General features: G+C 43.9%; 1 protein-coding gene across 11 annotated transcripts in view; it reads right to left on the bottom strand.

Annotated features, from left to right (window-relative positions):
* The window catches only part of VPS13D (vacuolar protein sorting 13 homolog D), a 245,762-nt gene that overhangs the window by 69,360 nt on the left and 157,461 nt on the right, over nt 1–18,941 (bottom strand). For all 11 annotated transcript variants that reach the window (XR_004347228.1, XR_004347280.1, XM_032608838.1 and 8 more), the window contains 2 exons: nt 18,395–18,529; nt 17,092–17,259 (listed from right to left, as the gene is read on the bottom strand). Coding sequence is in view for 9 of the 11 variants with exons in the window: in XM_032608838.1 (XP_032464729.1) it covers nt 17,092–17,259; nt 18,395–18,529 (303 nt within the window). In the remaining 2 variants the exon portion in view is untranslated. The remainder of the gene's footprint in view (nt 1–17,091; nt 17,260–18,394; nt 18,530–18,941) is intronic.

The raw sequence follows: 18,941 nt of genomic DNA, 5'->3' as shown, positions 1-18,941 counted from the left end.
CCGGTCTTTCCCTGAATAGGCAGCTGATGGCACGGCATGCTCTCTGGTCCCAGTGGCCCACCACCTCGGCGCTGCTGCAGCTGCCCCACGTCCCTGAGTCCCTCCTGCCTGGGCTGCCCCCTGTGCCCTCCTGTGCCCACATGGCCAACATCTCCGTGACTTCAAGGTCGGGCGCAGGCCTTCCTTCCCTGGGTACAAAGGCCTGCGCTCCGTTAGTGCCCCGCCGGCCCTGCACAGACCTCTGTCCCGGCACCTGAACGCGTTAACTCGCTCTATTACTTGCAGGACCTTCTCCCATGCTGGACTGCGACCCAGGGTGCGGGGGGAGGGGGGAAGACCTTTGTTTTGTCCATGTTTGTTTCCTCTGTGCCTCGCACACATCCTGGTGTTTTTAGTTGTTCATAGGCATTTGTGAACTTACTGTGTAGGCACAGTAAGTAACAGATCTGTTAATATGAGGTTATGCTTTTTGCGCATAAGTCTATATTTAGTCGGCCCGGAGTGTGGAGCTAGAACGAAGTTAAAGTGCCTTCACTAAGTGCCTCGGACAGGGTTAGAGCATTTCCTCATTCTCAGCCACACACTTTGGCTTGGACGGTGTAGCACCTACAAAAGGGCTAATCGTATGACAGAGGGAACTACAGGGAGGGGCTTTAAACGGTGACTCAGATTCTCGGCACCCCCTTGAGAATGCAGCCTTACATGGCTAGTCCCTGCAAATCTGACACTGAAGACGTGTCCATGAATGAAGCCCACTAGACAGGTGCAACTTTTTGCACCAGGTGGGGCCAGGAGTACAGGCTCTGAGTCAGAGAACCTGGATCCCAGCCGGCTCTCTTCAGAGCCTTGGGCAAGTTACTTAATTTCTCTGAGCCTCAGTGTCCTCTGGTATCAACAGGGACCAGCACTTCAAAGGGTCACTGTGAAGATGAAACAAGTCCATTCATGTGGAGACTCAGAACAGTACCTGGTACTCAGTGAAGCAGTCAGTGAATATGAGCTAGCAGCATTTCTAAAGATACATTCAGCTACTAGCCTAAACTGAAAACTTCCCTCAACTGTGCCATCATATAGCAACTATCCCATGTTTCCTATATAGCAATACCCAGGAATCAAGATCAATTAAACACTTACACATAACACACTAACATATTCCACACAATCAAGCTCATTACCCCACTATTTCACGAATCGCATGGCAGTGAACAAGCCTCCTGGTCAGCTCTGAGGACAGATTACGTGAGACAAAACGCAAGGAAATACAAAATTAACATTGTGGTTACCGTTTATCAGAACACAGACAAAGCCAGATACACCAACAGTCCAGAATGAAGGAAACAGGTTGCTGGCTTTTGATTGGAATTTCCTCAGATTGTTACCATGTAGTACGAACTTAATCTAAATGTTTCTTTGCACACAGTCAAGCTTATGTGAAATGTATCAGAAGTGATAGAATAAAGGCTTGGGTTTGTGTGTGAACAAAACTGCTTTCAAGAAATGTATCATTACCAGGCAGATTAAGAAAATACCACGGACTTAAAAGTACCCTTGGTCTGTAAATAAATTAGGTTATAATGGAAAAGAATATGAAAAAGAATATATATATACATACACACACACACATAACTGATTCACTTTGCTGTATACCTGAAACTAACACAACACTGTAAATCAATTATACTTCAATAAAATTAAAAAAATAATAATAAGTTAGTTTACTGCTTGTTGGCGGAGGAGGGATATACAGGTAAATAAACAAAAGAACAGGTAACCAAACACTTTTAGGTGACTTTTCCGGAAGTGCACGTGACTGTAAAACGAATTGTTATGCTCGTACTTGACAACATTTTCAAGATGGTGTTTGCTCTCACATTTGAAACCACAGCACCACACCACCACCATCTCACCAGCCAAAATTTAATAAGAGCACTTACTGTGGATTGATGTATGGTATCCTCCCCACAGTACCCCCTACAGCGGGCAAATGGATTTTCCAAGGAAAAGGGGAAAAACCTAGGACACGCCACAACAGGTACTTATTACCCAGATGAATCAATGGGGGGAAAGGAGCAGAATTCAAGCAGTCCACCTACAGTATTTCAAGAGCAGGATGTCTCCAGGGAGAATGCAGCAAAGTATCTCTAATGGTACCAATGTATGTAATTCCATAAAAACAGCAGCTAAAACCAATACAGTACCAGGCAGAATGAATGACGATTTAAGGTCAGAGATAAGCAAATGTTCCGACTCTTCAGTTTGTTTTCTTCTGTTTTGAGGGACAAAAGAGAGGAATAAAGAATGTGCTAGAAATCTGGGGAATGTGCTCCAAACCTCCTTCCTCCGCCTCCTCTTCCTCCTCCTCCTCACTCCTCGTCTTTGTAAAAGGCCTTTAATTAGCTCACATCCCATCCCAACTGGGGATCCCTAATACATCCTGACACCAGCCTGCGGCCAGGGCAGTGGGGTCTAAGCGCAGCCAGATTAGCAGGCTCCCAGTGGAGCCCCTGCTGCTCTTATCTCCGCAGATGCCTGAAGAGTCTGGTATCTTCCCTCCCAGCCCTCCTGGGAAGCCACCCCAGCAGGTGCCCATTGGCAATAGTTTTGTGTTACAGGCCTGAATGAATGATCCCCGCAGGAGCTGCCGACTGTTTTCACAGACACAGAAGGCAGTCAAAAGTCCACCGCGTGAACTTGGAATGACCCCAGCTGCAGAGTCACTGGCGGGTTCACTGGGAGGGCAGGCACGCTTTATTAAACAACTAATACTCTTCACAGATAACTTTCCGAAAAAGCACAAGTGTTAACTCTTTGCAATCTCGTTCCGACAAGCAAGTGGAGGGGCTCCACTGGGTGACTGAGGGCTTGGACCCGAGTGATGATTTGGAGACAGAAAGACGGTGATTTCATCCGGCCCGGCAAAGGGTCAGGACTCAGGCACCACCTTTTGGTCAGCTGTCTTGTTAAAGTGTTCCAGATTAAAGCAAAAAGGCACAAAGCGAAGGTTCCAGGCACCTACTCTGGGGAGGACAGTGCCAGCCCTCACCCAGGCCGGCCTGTACCCTGGCCCACACCCCACTCAGACACGCGGGAGAGGGAAGGGGGGCCGGTCCGGCAAACTCGGTCACCCACCCGGGCCAGCGTGCAAGTCACTCTGCCCACAGCAGCCAGAGGCTGCTGCACAGTTAGTGCCTTTCTGGAGGAGGATTCAGAAGAGGCACAAGCTCAAACCAAAGTGTTCTAATAAGCATGCTCTTCTGGGCTGCCTGGCCAAGTGGACCATGGTACCAGGCATCTGCAGGGCTCACCCAGGGGGATGCCAAGTGGCTGTTCCTTCCCTAGGTTAGACCCAGTCCTGAAGGGTCCCTTTTTTTTCCCCCCTTTCTTCTTTCTCTCTTAACTCACACAGAACTTTAGAGGGAACCCAACGACAACAATCATAAAAAATAACATGCAGATAAACATAAGGAGAAACTTTTAAAATTCATTTTAACCAACAAAGTCATGTTAATTTTGGCATTAACCAAAGACTATGTGTCTATCGAAGTTTTCTATCTCACTTCATCAGTTGCTTTCTAGACCTAATTACAGAGGGATCCCCTATTTGGTTTTTTTTTTGCGGGGGGTGGTCTTGTTTTGTTTTTAGATGAGGCACAGTTTTGCAGGGGTTTACTCACTGGATGAGACACGGGTGAAGGACTAGTGATGTGAGCTGCTTCAAAGGAGCTATACCTCCCTCCTGTTCGGGTGAGCTGATCTTTACACAAAACAGATCCCTCAGCCCAACAAGCCCTCGGGGGCTTTCTTCATACCATGCACGGTGCTTGGGGTGAAAGATACCAAGGTGACTATGACTGAGTCCCCTGTCCTCAAGGAGCTCGGTCCAGTGTGGAGACAGATGTATGAACAAATAAAATCCACATAAAGGATGCTGAGAAAATGAACACCACATCAGGGCTCTGCCCCACTACTTTTCTCTCCCGCATTTCCAGAAGGACGAGAAGCAGGTCCCACAGCTGCTGACCCCATTTCAAAGACAATGCCAGATTTGTAGCCAGAAGGCCTGAGTTTCAGAGCTGGCCCCACAGCTAATTAGCTGTGAGAACCTCACTGGGTCTCAGTTTCTCCATCTGTAATTTTAGAGGGTGAAAAGCTGGTCTTCGAATTCTTTCCCAGATCTGTGTCCTAAGAATTTCTACGAGGGTATCAGAGTTTGTGTTGAGGGTCCAAACCTGGGAAGAGCTGCCTTTTTGCCATGTTCATCTGGAAAGAGTGAGAAGAGCTTTAGGCTCAAGATTTATCTTGGGAGGAATACAAGATGGGCTTCAATGGAAAGGGAGCAGTTAAGAGAGCTAAGTTACCACATGAAATATTACTCAAAAGAGGCTTCTCATAGAACTCAATTTTTTAAAAAAATAAAACTGAGGTTAGACATTGTTCACGGTTGTGTTTTAACTTTTAAAGAGAAACAAGTGGCAAATTCTTCATTGTATTTAGTCCTAAGAATTTTTCCCTCTCTATGTAACATTCATCGAGGCACCTCAACTCGTCTTGCCAAATGATTTTTAAACAACCGTACTGCAGCAATCCTACAAACTTTCCGTGCTGACACTACTGGACACAAAATCCAAACAGGTAGGAAGCATTCCCAGAAACAGGCTGATAAAATCTACCTGGTTTTGCCCCTTTTGCTGTTTCTCAGTGATCCTGTGACTAGAGATTTTCGTGCGCATCTGAGATTTTAGAACCAACCATTCACACAACCCAGCATGGGTGCCAGCAAAGTAAGGCCCTCTCTTGTAAGTAACACTTTTCCACAGCTGTCTCCCCATGTCAGAAAGCTCCTCTGGCCCTCCGCCGAGGAGATTTATTCTGGTGGGAAAAGCAGTGGGCTTGGGAGTCAGGAGGTCTGGGCATCAGCCACTGGTGCCAACGCTGACTGCATGGTTTTGGCAAAACCATTCAACCCGTGTGGCTGCCTTTCCCATCACCTGCCCTGCTGGCCCCCTAGGGATGTTTCAAGGTTAAGTCATCTCACAGGCATGAAAGCACTTTAGTGCCTGAGCGGGGAAGGGTGCTTTCTAGAGCAGCAATGTGGTCTATGGAAAGAGCCTGGGGCCACAGAGGAGGCCTGCGTGCTGGTCCCCTTCTACAAGCTCCCTGCTAAGCCTCCAGGAGCCATTACCTTTGCTGTGACTCAAGTGGCAATAATAACACTTGTACTCTTTCCTGTATGTCTGTAAAGATCAAACAGTAACAGGAGTATGCTACAAAGGTTAAATTTCCAGAAAACTAGCTCTTCTTTTATAACTAACTTTGACATCATCCTTGCCAATTTCCAAGTTACCAATAAAGGGAAAATAATCCAACTGGCCAAAATATCCTGCTTTGAAACATGACAAAGGCAGCAAAACTGAAACAATGGGCTGTTTTTGGAAGCATGCTCTGCTTAATTTTCATTTCAGTGAAAACACTGTAAGTCGCTGCTTCCAAACCAACGTGTTGTTACATAAATTCAGTGTGTTGTTACATAATGTTTACTTGAACATTTTCCTCTAATAAAGCAAACGGATATTTCCCATAAATATTATTTTATTTCATTAGATTAAGAGGGATTGAGGTTTCCCTTCTTCCCCCTATAATAGCTTCCCAAGGCTTCCTGCTACCTTGTGGAGCCTGGCCCTGACCCAGTAATGCACACCTGGCCTCATTCCATCCAGGTCCGTATCCTAGACCTGAGTGATGGAGAGCGGAGAAGAAACAGGATCCTGGAAGTCAGCAGCCTTTTCCTGTCTGTATTTCAACACACAGACCATGACTGTGCATCTCAGTCAGCTTACAGACATGCTTGGGAGGCAAGTCATACAGAAACGTTTTCAAAGTTTCTGTTTATTCCACATAAAAACCATAAAATAGTTAATATAAAAATTCAGCAGGTGTTTCACGTATTTCATAACTATTTGTTGAATCTACACCACGTGAAAACGTCATACCAGATAAATGGGAGCCCACGTGGGAACCACCGGGATCCCCTCAGCTCTCTTACAATAAACATTTATGACTAGTCATAGGGACACTGGCAACAGCTGATGACAGTAAGATCTTCGCCTTCCAGGAGCTTTACATCTACTCCGGGATGCAAACGAATAAGCAGGCAATTGCATCAAACAGTTCGTCTCAAGCCGACCTCATCCTTGAGGAACAGAATAAAGTGTTATTTCCCCTTGGCCCCCACTGCACTTATCTCATGAAACTGCAAAGATTTTGCACAGATTCCCAGCTACAATACTTATTCCCTCTGTATTATGCCGACTTACTTCTGATCTGGCTTACCTGTTCCACATGCCTCAAAAAAAATTTTTTTTTAAGTTTTATTTTCTTAGTATTTGCCACAGAACTGAGCACCTAATTGACAATGGTAAGTGCTTGTTAAATGGATGTTTGGGACGTGCACAAAATGGTTAGTATTTTCCAAGGAAAAACATGGTCACTGCCCTAATGGAAGCACAAAGTGCTCTGGGAATTCAGAGCGGGGAGGACCTTACAGGGATCTGGACTGGACCTTACACACTCAGAGCCATTTGGCCAGAGATGGGGAGAAGGGCATTCCAGAGAGAGGAACGGTTATGAGCAACAGTGCAAAGATGAAGGGAGAACAAGCGTGACCGGGGAAAGAGAAAGGACCCGATGGCCAGCTTTCTGCCACTCTCTCTCTCTTCACTTCACTTGACTTCCCCAATTTGGCTCCTAGTTTTGGGGCTCATCTCCACCCTCCTCATGTGCCTAACTAGGAAATTTCCTTGTTCTTACAAATGGCACCGGAGGGCTTCCCCGCTGGTATTTAATAAAAAAGAAACGAGAAGCTGTCACTGCCATTTGCCTATGTGACCTAAGTGCGGTGCGTCTCTGCTACCATTTACTGACCAGTTGGGCCTTCAAGTCACCACTTCAGGACATGCTGAGCCCCCCCTTAAGAGTCAGGCCTGGACATGTCATCATCTGGCTCTGAGGAAAGCCAAGGCAAAGCCAGACTCTCACCCCTTCTGGAAGTGCCATCCTTCTTTCTTCCACCGTCTCTCTTATTTCCACTCACCTCCAGCGATGTAGAAAGCACTTATTGGAATGTCCTGATATAAGGTGAAATTTTTCTCCCTACCACCTCCGCTCCACAAAACGTGCTGCTCTAAGAACTATTCTCATCATGCTTTCTCTTTGTGAGCCCCCAAACATTTCACGTACATAGCACGTGGTTAATGAATGAGTCAATAAGCCTCCTTAGGGAAAGGTACATTTTTCTCCCCCCATGTTCTCTGAAACCCCCTCTGCAGGAAAAGTGTGCTAACACGGCTCGTACCACACCAATTACCGGAAACCCGAGTCTCAGGTGGAGATGTTGGTTTCCATAGTATCTGGTAAGATTCAAGAAGTACTGCCCAGCAATATTCTAGAAGTCAGAGGCCAAGGAAGGAGCCCAGAGCTCTACCACTTTCTGTCTGGCCGCCTTGGGCAAGCTGTTTACTTCCGCTGGGCCTTGGTTTCTTCCTGGTGGTGGCGGCAGTTGCAGGGGCAGTAAATAAAAGCGTCACCTGCTTTCACGCTTATAGACGGGATCAGAGATATCAGTCCTTCATCAACAACTGGAAATCAAGACAGATATCAAGTGGCATTATTATTATTCTAATAAGGGATTATTAAATTCTAGTGAGTTAACCTTACTTCTCCTTCTCTCCAAGAAGCAAAGCCCGGGTCAGGTCAATAGAACTAATCAACCACAGAACTCTCAGGACAACACATCATCCCCAGCGCTCTCCATCCGGCTTCTTAACTGCAGCAATGTGTCACTAAGCGTCTGAAAGCCAACGTGCCAGCAGAACTCAGAGACATAAACACCTCTACAAAATGTGAAAAGCTGTATTTCAGAGTAAGGGGAGGTGAGCAAGGAAAGAAAAGGACTTATTGGAGAGAATGAGTTTATATTCTGCCATCAACTGATAGTGGGAAAGCACAAGTCTCCCTACTTTCATGACCTCTGTGCTGAAAACCAAATTTTAAAATGACATCCTACTCGCTTAGAAACACTTAAAGTAGTGAAGTTTAGTAAATGGCTTAAGGAAATTACCATGTGACATGTACATTTAGAGGAAGCTGGCTATTGGAGCACACACTGAGGTGGCCCGAAGCTCTGGTCTGCTCCCCCGTCAAAGCGGAGAAAAGGCCTGAGTGTGCAAATCAAATTATTTAAATCTGAATAAATCTTGGGTTAAGCACATCAGGTGTGTGAGAAGGTACAGCCAGCTTCCTCAAACGATTTTAAGTCACCTTCTGTTTCGTTAAGGGAAACTCAATCTCTTTGTCCCACTTCAATCCTTTTACACAAGATTAGGGATTCCCCGATAGTAAAGATTAATTCAGCAAGACTGGAAATTACAGTTGGAAAATCCCAAGGTCCAACACAGAAGGGAAAAAAAAGTTGGGAATGAATGGAGCTTCAACTGCTTGTGTTTTAGCTTCTACAACGGCTTGGGTTTGGTAGAGGGTTATGTCTGAGAAGCTGCATTATGCGGAGGAAAAATATACAGACTCCCAAATCACTTGTCCCTAAAACTTAGGACTCCAATACTCGTTATTAAATTTCAGTCAAGGTAACTGACCATTGTGGTCTCATTTTTCTCATCCGTAAAACGGAGATAATCCTTCCTTCCTTATAGGGTACACGTGAAAATTAAATGAGATAGCATCTGTAAAGCTCCTAGCCCTCCTTACCTGACATACAGGAGCCACCCAATAAATGGTGGCTACAACATCCTTTTCTGACTTTTAAGGATGATATTCCAAGGAATCCCCTATTTCTCCTAAGAAAACACTTTGATTTAGCTTTTCTTCAAGATGGAGAGAGACGACAATTACAGGGGAGAAAGAGGTACAGAAAACCAAAAGGACCTTCCAAACAGAGTGAGTGTTCTGACTTTTTACTGCCAAGAATTAGAATTTGATTTGTTCATGTGTTTATAAAAATGGGTTACAGTTTGTCTCATTTAAGCTTGTCACAATTTTTCAAGAAAGGCCGAAAACTGATAGGAACAATACTGAAACGCAGAAAAGGGAGAACTACCACATCTCTGGGGTAACCAGTCAACCCAAGAAAAGCCTGAACATATTATTCTTTTACTCACCATGTTTACACTAGGGTAGAAAACCACTACTCTTTGGGGGCCACAAATATTTCCTGTCTTTTCAATTTAGCAACTGAACATACTTTTCCACCACCATAGACTGCAGTGTAGGAAGACAGAGTGAATTCCTCTGAAACATGAGATGTTTGGTCTAAGGAGATAACTAAAGACCTGACTCTTAGCTGAACTACTACTAAGAAATGAAGACAAGTTCTAAACTTTTCCAATCTTTCTGTTTCAAAAACAGAGAGTCAATGGTGGTGTCATTCCCTGCTACTTCTGGCCGAGCTGCTCAATTAGGGTGGGACAAGAGGACAGCTAAGCCCCACCCACCAGGCTCCTTCATGAGCAAGGCTGCTCAGTGGAGCAAGGTGGGGACTGCCTGGGAATTCTGGCCACTCATGGGATTCTCATGCCTCCACTTCACCCGCCCGCCCCCGCCCAACACACTTCCAGTTCCCGCAAATATTTGAGGTTTGACCAAGTTAGGATAGGTCACTGCTGGGTCATTCAGCATCTAAAATTTGCCTCTAACCAAAAAGAGCTCAGACTAAGAGAATCATTTTAGTATTCAAGGTTATCAGAGGAAAATAAAACAAAAGCTCTGCTGCCAAGAATTTGAGTCATTTCTCTATATACAACAACTTCAAGGCACCTCCTCTTGGCTGGAAAAGAAATCCCTTGGGTGACTTATTTCGGATCAAAGTCTTTCTGAAAATAGAAAACTCTACATTTTCTAAGGGATAGATCACTGTCTGAAGTGAATTTCATTTAACTTAAAGTTTTATGCCAACTTAAATACACTAAAACCCCAATGCTTATAAGAAGGCATTCACCTCTTAGTTGCTTATAGGTACATGGAAAAGCTATTATGGGGATATCAGCTCAACTATAAAATGGAGCAGTCATACATAATGACAAAAACAGATACAAGTCATAAATTGCCTTTTCCCCTTCGGAATCCATGCAGGCAGGCACTCCAGTACATTCTTTTGTGCAAAGATAAAACTTTTGCCTTGAATAAACAGTGGCTTAGTCTCATTTGAGCCTTATAAATAGACTGCCTACAACACAAATACAAACAAATGCTGTTTATCTTAAACAAAAGGCAGATGGACCCCTCTGCCCTCAACCAGGTCACAGTATATATGATAGGAGGCTGGCCAGTGGCAGGGGCTGGCTGAGAATCCCTGCGTGCAAGGACACGAAGTCAGTTTCCACTGGATCACTGCTATGCCCCAAAACTGGTTTCCTGGGCACAAAGGGCCAGTGAAAGGTTCTCTCGGAAGGGAAGTGGCTCCGCCACATATGGCACCCCAAACAGAGACCAAAGAACAAAATACCAGCTAAAGTGCTAGCTAGGTTTTCTACTGAACTATGCAAATAGTCTCAATTTCCCTCTCTCTCTTCCTCACTTAACTTGCTTGTATTTATCTTCAGACGATTTTCCTAAAAGCTATCGAAATTCATTCCGAGTCGAGGCAGGGCTCTTTGCTTTTCTCATTGTTGTTTTTATTTTTTAACATATAGAGGAATGTCTAGAACAAATCAAGCAGTTAGCAATATCTCCAAAGTGCAACTAAAAATGAAAATTCAGACGCCATTGCAGAAGATCAGGTGCTGGCTCCACAGGTTCCTGGTTGACCCTGGGGAAGTCACCTTACCTCTCTGGGCCTCAGTTTCTTCACTTATGTACTGGGGCTAATACTGCCTGTCCTATCTATTGACCAGGTTATTCTGATGATCAAATGATATCACATGAGCAAAACCACATTTGCAATCACAAAGGGTCTTACTGTCTATAAAGGAGCTGGCGACGGTCATAACTGATCCCACACAAGAATGACCACAACCAGTACCATTTCCTGAGGGCCTGCTTTGTGACATAGGTGATGTGACAGCAGTCACCTTACAAGCTAACCAAGTGACGTCAAATAATAAGCTTCTGGTGGGAAGCTAACAGTAAGTAACTTTTCATATTCTCTATAGTGCCTGGAAGAAAGCCTCACACACACAAAGGAGAGACATCACAGAGGGGAAAAAACAAGGCCTTTAGAATTAGCTGGACTTGGTTTCATACTCTCCCTGTCATTTCCAGTTGTATGACCTTGAAAAAATTGTTTAACTTCTTTCCTCATTTGAAGGATCGAGATTAACATACACAAGACAATGTACGTAAAGAGCCTATCACAAGGCCTGACAAAGAGAAGGTGCTCAACTAATGTTTATAAGTGAGTATGTTTTCCATAATGAAGCAGGGAGTTTCAACCCTGTTCCTGCACCTTTTTCCTACTAATGCTCTTTGCACCAAGAAATATATGAAGCTATTAGGTCTTTATCCAATTCATAACAAACAAAACTGATTTAAAACAATAAAACAATGGCTAAAGCTATATAGGATAAAATGTATTAACTAAAACTGACAGAAAATTCGTATCTCCTTGACAAAAATTTAGATCTGTAGCATTTGAGCTGGGAAATCTGGGCTTGGTAGAAATAAATGCTCTAAAGCCAAAGAGAAAGAAAGAAACCTATCATACAATTGTAAAAGTTATCAGTAAAGCTAACCTTTAGTGAACAATAAACCATGAATTCTAATTCCATGAACAACAACTGCCTTTGATGAAAAACATTTAGTTGAAAACAGGGAAAATTATTAAAATATTTGCATTCATAAGCGTAGAGTCAAAACATAACTGAGATCAAAAAAGTACCGAAGATCAAAAGCATCCTGTATCGCCTTGACAAAGACACAAAGAGAGGGATGGAAAGTAGGACAGAACAGAGCAGAGGTTCCATTAGTGATGATCAAAAGTGCTCCTCTCCTTTGCTGGAAGAAATTAAGTACGCTATTGTCTTTCTTCCCTTAGGAAGACCAGATGACAGCTGTACAGAGAAAACACTCAGATTCTACAGGGGCAGAAAAGAGAATGGAATCATTTGTTCTACTGTTAACATCTGAGATTTTCTTGGTTTGAAAAGAACTCTTCTTAATTTTAAGAATAACTATGTAATTTTTCTGTAAGTATATGAAAATAATCACAAAATAATCATAGACAGAAGGGAAATGAGAGTCTATCTAAGGAAATTTGTTCAATGAGTATCTCCCCAATTCTCTGGCTTTCAAAGAGGTTCGAGGGTCTTGGAGACACTTAAATGACACTCAGCTGGGGAAAAGCGTGCTCTTTTCAATTCGTGCAACAGAGGGAAACTGCTCCTCTGACATGGTTTTGGAATTTGAAATGCTGTGCTTTTCTTAAATAAAGCATATTCCTAGAAAGGATTCCAGAGGCAATCATCCTGTCATGGCCTTAGGAATACGATCAGATCTTTGAGGGTCTACTCAAAGGGTTAGAGCCATTTCACCAAGATCCAGGCAAGGAAGTCATGGGATAGATGCTCACAGCTTGGAGGCTAATCCCTAAATCATATCACCTTAGATCTGGAATCCATAAGCTGATTTCTGGGGTTTGGGGGAACAGAAGAAAAGGCTAAGAGAAACAAAGGGGATAAAGGGCATAGATTACCTCCTAGTTCTGGTTCCTTGATGCTAATATGAAATAAATTAAATAACAGTTTAAAATGTAATGAGAAATTCCAGAAGTGGACATGGTAGACCTGAAATTAAAAATTTGCTGTGAATAATTCACAACATCTACCCACACACAGCTGAGACCCGCAGGTCTATCACCTTCTTATGTGACAGAATGAGTTCCCTTTTAACTTCTCGCTGGGTTTTTACATCTTCAAATCTTTGGTTCCTCAGGTCAGTGGGACAGGGGAAATTACCACCACCTTCTCATAGATTTAAAAAAAAAAAAAATTCCCTCAAGATCAACAGAGAAAAAGATTATTTAAGTGTAGGAATGGGATTAGAACCCAGGTATTCTGACTACCAAGTGCCCTCAATGCTCAACCCTATGTCTACAATAATGATTATCTCTTGGGAGGCATGAACCTCTCTGACAATCCAATAAAAACTTCAGATCCTTGCTTCAGGAAAATACACATATATGCAATAATGATAATTAATTTCAAGCCTATTAAACCAAGGTTACAGGACTTCCCTGGTGGCGCAGTGGTTGGGAATCCGCCTGCCAATGCAGGGGACGTAGGTTTAATCCCTGGTCCGAGAAGATCCGACATGCCACAGAGCAACTAAGCCCATGCACCAAAACTACTGAGCCTGTGCTCTACAGCCCAGGAGCCACAACTACTGAGCCCGCGCACCTAGAGCCCATGCACCGCAACAAGAGAAGCCATCGCGATGAGAAGCCCGCGCACCACAACGAAGAGTAGCCCCCGTTCGCCACAACAAGAGAAAGCCCGCAGGCAGCAATGAAGACCCAGTGCAGCCAAAAATAAATAAAATTAAATAAATAGATAGCTAGACAGCTAAATAAATTTATTTAAAAAACAAAACAAAACAAGGTTACAGCCCTTTGGTCTTTGCAGCCAAGTGGGGCTGGCTGGCTGGGGCTCGGAGAGGTGCAGTTCTGTCTTGTCTGACCCCGCTCTTTAACCACTGGAACTCAGGCACTCTTTAAAGGGATACTTCCCACAGGCCAACAGTTGATTACTGTGGTCATTTGCACTTCCTTAAACTCTTCTTGTATACACAGAAAAGCAAACAAAACATTCCCCCAAAGCAACATTAAAGGTCTGATTTCAACCCACAAAACTACAAGAAAATGGAGATCTTTGGCCAAACGGCATACATGCAGAATCACAGATGACCTGAATGGGCATTTAGCTGACAGACCTGGCTTTTGAAACTACCATTTCCAAAATGAAGTGGTAATTTTAAGTCTCTTTGTTTTCTCGTGATAGATATATGGACTAATTGTTATAACACACCCAGGGCTCCTGGTATCAAAATAAATTACATAGCAATTCCTCTGAGCAGCAGTCTGTGACGCCAATACTGATTAGTTCATAAAAGGCAAGAAAAAGCATGAAGAAGGATGCCAACCACATGGGGAGTAGGGTTCCCACTCAAGAAGCCTTGGGTCCTGGAAAACAGTACCCTTATGCAAATCCAACAAGATAAAGCATGATATCCAGCGAGACACAAGATCACTGCCACCCAGGCCTTCATATGGATTTGGGAGTGAGGGTGGAGGTAAGGAGTATGCTGCCCGTTCTTTCTGCTTACGTTATATTCTCATACTGACCCTCAAGGTTCAAAAACAGCTTTCCAGGGGAAACAGAAGAAGGTGACGAATGAGATGTCCCCGAATGACAGAGAAAAAAGAAAGCGCCAACCCTTTTCACCGGGATGTTGCAGAGAAACTCTGGAGAAACCCACACAAGGTCTCACCTGTGTAGAGCTCACAGGCAAGTTAAGATCCCGATGTCTTCATTCTCATCCACAAGGGTAGCTAGAGGGCCCTAACAGCCAAACTGGCCCACACGGAGTGTGAATCTCCCACTCTCCGAGCCTGAGACCCTCCTCTTCTGTAGACTATAATATACTGGCTTTCACTTCAAGGGCATTAATGGTATCCTGGTGGCTAGAGTTTGTACATTTTACATTGATGTAAACCTAAGAGTCAAAGTGAAAACCCATTTCTCTTGTTCAGTTCATGTTTTACAAAGTTTTCATAAGGTCATATCTCATTTTATTCTTATAGTAAGCTATAAAGTCAGGGCATATTCCAGGCTGAGGAAGGCCTTTCAATAAACCATAAGTGCCTTTTTTTTTTTTTTTTTTTAAACAAAAACAAAGCCCAGGGGTACAAAAATAGGGAAAGGAATTATAAAACCAAAGGAACTGTCCTATGTTAATTAGAGGGTTTTTTTGATTTTTGTTTTTTTTGTGGTATGCGGGCCTCTTACCGCTGCAGCCCCTCCCGCAGTGGAGCACAGGCTCTGGACGCGCAGGCCCAGCAGCCATGGCTCACGGGCCCAGCCGCTCTGCGGCACGTGGGATCCTCCCAGACCGGGGCACGAACCAGCGTCCCCTGCATCGGCAGGCGGACTCTCAATCACTGCGCCACCAGGGAAGCCCCTAATTAGAGTTTTAAAAAATTAAGTAAAATCTTTAAACTGAGCATTTACAACTAAAATTTTTTAATTGAAGTACAGCTGCTGTACAATATTATATAAATTACAGGTGTATACAAGTAAATATTTTAACTGCATCTGTTTATATCAAGTTTAGTAGCAAAAGAACATTGAGGAATCTGTGCCACTTTTATGTCGCTGTCGGGGTGAAGGTCCAAGGGCAGCACAGGCAATGATTCAAGGCAGAAATGTACACACTCATTCACACTATGACCCAGAGTCCATTTCCAAACCATGATTTAGAAAGTCTCTTGCCTCTCTACCTTTCACCGTTTCTCTAAAAGTTAAAGAGTGTTGCCTGTTTTGAACCACAAGCCAAACAGTACCTTTTGTTCTGGTTTATTGTAAGTCCAGCAAAGGCATACCTCTGAGAGACTGTGGGTTCTGTTTCAGATCACCACAATCAAGCGAATACTGCAATAAAGTGAGTCACACAAATATTCTGGTTTCCCAGTGAAGACAACGTTAAGTTTACACTACACTGTCGTTAGGCGCACAACAGCATGATGTCTAAAAAAATAATGCATACGTCTTAATTTAAAAATACTTTATCACTAAAAAATGCTAACCACCATGTGAGTCTTCAGCGAATCATAATCCTTTTGCAATATAACATCAAAGATCACCGATCACAGATCACCATAACAAATATAATTATAATGAAGAAGTCTGAAATATTTCAAGAATTACCAAAATGGGACACAGAGACATGAAGTGAGCAGATGCTGCCGGAAAAGTGGCGCCGACAGACGCGCTGGACACATGGGGTTGCCACAGACCTTCAGGCTGTAAAACACGCGCTATCTGCGCAGCGTAAGGAAACGAGATCTGCCTGCATTGAAAAACCTGATCTGACTTAAGATCCAGCAGCTCTAGAAAAGAGTCTGGAAAACAGGAATAAATTCCCAACTTACACACATTATTACCAAGAATGCTATGCAACAGAGAAATGTTGCATTCAACTCTACCTCCTTACCTGCTCATCAAGATAAATTCCTACGTGGCACCTGAAAGGCTCTCTACGGTGAAGCCACCATCCTAGTGGCCACGGCACAAGTGCACCTATGACTTTGCTACAACAACGCTCTATGGTAGACAAGCAGGGAGCACAGGCGCTCTCCCAATGCTGGTTCATTCGTGAAAAGGTCAATCTCTAGAAGGAAACTCTGTCGAGCTGACAGGAAGGGAAGGAAAGCAGAGTCTTTAGACACCTTTTGCATGTTATCAAATAGCAACCCCCCTTCAACTACATTCACCTTTTTCCAGCTTCACACGTAAAATCCGCTCCTGCCAAAAATTAAATGATGGAATAACAAGATGTCCACCAAACAGGAAGCCAATGAACAAAAAAGCCAGCTACACAGCAAGACACAGCAGAATTACACTGCTGTCTTTCCGCTGCTGGACTCAGATGACTTAAAGGGTTGCTTCGCTCTAGAAGGCCGTACCACAGTTTGGACTTTATCCTGTGAGCTGTGGGTAATAACGGGTGGATTTTGGGCGGGAGAATGGCATGATCAAGTTCTATGTTTTATAAAGGGAGTTCATTCTGGCGGCATTGTGGGAGCTGCAGTGGAGTCAGGGGGCAGGAGGCTATGGCAGTGGTCGAGGGAAGAGACAATCAGAGCCTGGATGAAGGCAGTGGGAACGGAGAGGAGGAAGGGGAGAGAGTGCAGAGGAGCACTTGATGGCCTGGGGCCGGGTTACTGGAGGTGCGGGAAAGGCAGGGCACATGGGTGATGAAGCCAAGGCCATGTATGTAACTTCTCACAACCTATTAACTCTAAAAGAAGTTACAGTAATGTAGAGGACTCCTGAGGCTAATTACAATGGAATTTCACCTCTATTTCCTTACCTTGGCAGCAGAGTTTGATACGCCATGTGTAACATTTCTGATAAGGCCCCCAACATTTCCGTACTTTATCAGTCCAGTCACCCCTTCAGAAACATCATTCAAAAGCCCCATGGGATTGCCAAGGAAGTCCACCGATCCCAGGATTCGAGCTGCCTGGCTGAGGAGTTCCTGTCAAACAGAGCAGGGAAAGAAGAAAACCAGCACCTGTTTATATTTGCAGATCGACCATCCCAAGCAAAAAGGTTAGAAATCTCTCTTGTCCTCCGTTCCCACCAACACCAACAATCACCCTTTAATTCTCATCAACTGTGAGCTCCTGCCCTTCGTGAGCTCTGCCCTAAACCTCTCCCAATACTCTCAGTACTCTTATACTCTTCGAAGCCATTCAGAAGAAGAAAAAAAACTATGAAACAGGTAAGACTCTTTACAAATACTTATTAGTATATATAGCACACTCTCCTTTCCATCGCTCTACAAATAGGGAATTAGCCAGCAGCGGGGAGAGTTTGAAAAGGAAAAGTGAGGGAGGAAGCAGACCTGGAGAAGCTGGAGACCCCTCAGAGTCTGCCGAGCGGGTGGTGCATAGAGTGGGCACGTTCAGATCTACTCAGCAACCCCCCACTTCCTGTGTGCCCCCGCTGCCTGACTCCACAGTCCAGGGATATCCGCTATCTCACTCTCCTCACAGTGCAGTGGAAATATCACCGGTGAGGGAGGTCAAGGGAGGAAGCAAAGAAAGAAAGGGGGGAGATAGGAGGGAGGAAAGAGAGAAGGGAACACGCATAGGATACACTTTAACTCTCACAGCAAATAAATTTGATATGATCTTGACCCTTCTAGTCATCGAAGAGTACGTCTTGGCTTTAGATTTTGGTCTTTGCAGTCTGGATAATAAATACAAAATGGAAAATATCCAACTTGATAAAAACTTTTTAAGTTCGGCTCTAGGGCAGGATTTCATAGGCTCCAAGAACACTGATGCGGTCACTGAAAGTAGGCCCATGCCTGGCAAACAGGGTTCACATTCACAGTCTTTTGCGTTGTCATGAAAGCCTCAATTAAACCCTTAGGATTGTGACTGATCTAGTGGAAGATTATCCGTTCATAAATTGGATGCACTGTTTCAAGAGTTTCATGATGTGCGTGGACTTCATGGGCTGTGATGTGACCCATAACACAACAATCAGAGCTGAAATGTTCATCTGGGTTGTCAATAGTGACATGTCAGTAACCAGAATTCCCAAACAACTAAAACAATCATTCTGCTTATGCTCCAGCCACTAAGTACTGCTCCAAAGCTCACCTCCTGGAAATGTTTGAGGATATCATTGATGATGAATTCCTTGGTCTCATAGGGATGTACCCGAGTGAACGGATCCAGATTAATCACGGCATCTTCAAACCGAATCAATGGAAATCCCAAGGTGCTTTTGAGGGCCTAGTTAGGGGGAGAAAGGCAACGATATGCTTTAGCCATATGGTGGCCTTCCAGGGTACTGTAATTCTGAATTCCATGAAAGCTACAAGTCAAGTCAACTTTCCAATGAGAATCAAGGTTATGATATTCGTAAGTAAGGATTTTCCCCTGTAATTATAAAAGTAAAATATTAGGAAGATATATAAAAATATATAGATATATCACTCAAAGTAACATATATCACATAGAAATAAACACTCTTAGCTTTACAGCATAATCTTTCTGGTCTGTTTTCGATCTGTATGTCATGTTCTACTTTTTGACTGAAGCATACCACACATACAGAAAGGTGTACTAATCAAATGTACAGGTCAGTGATTTTTCTCAAAGTAAACACAACCGTGTAACCACCACGCAGACCAGAAAGTCGGTT

Source organism: Phocoena sinus, chromosome 1, assembly GCF_008692025.1.
Source record: "Phocoena sinus isolate mPhoSin1 chromosome 1, mPhoSin1.pri, whole genome shotgun sequence".
Taxonomy (NCBI): domain Eukaryota; kingdom Metazoa; phylum Chordata; class Mammalia; order Artiodactyla; family Phocoenidae; genus Phocoena; species Phocoena sinus.
The sequence above is the reverse complement of the archived record's forward strand: the minus strand, read 5'-3'. Positions and strand labels throughout refer to the sequence as shown.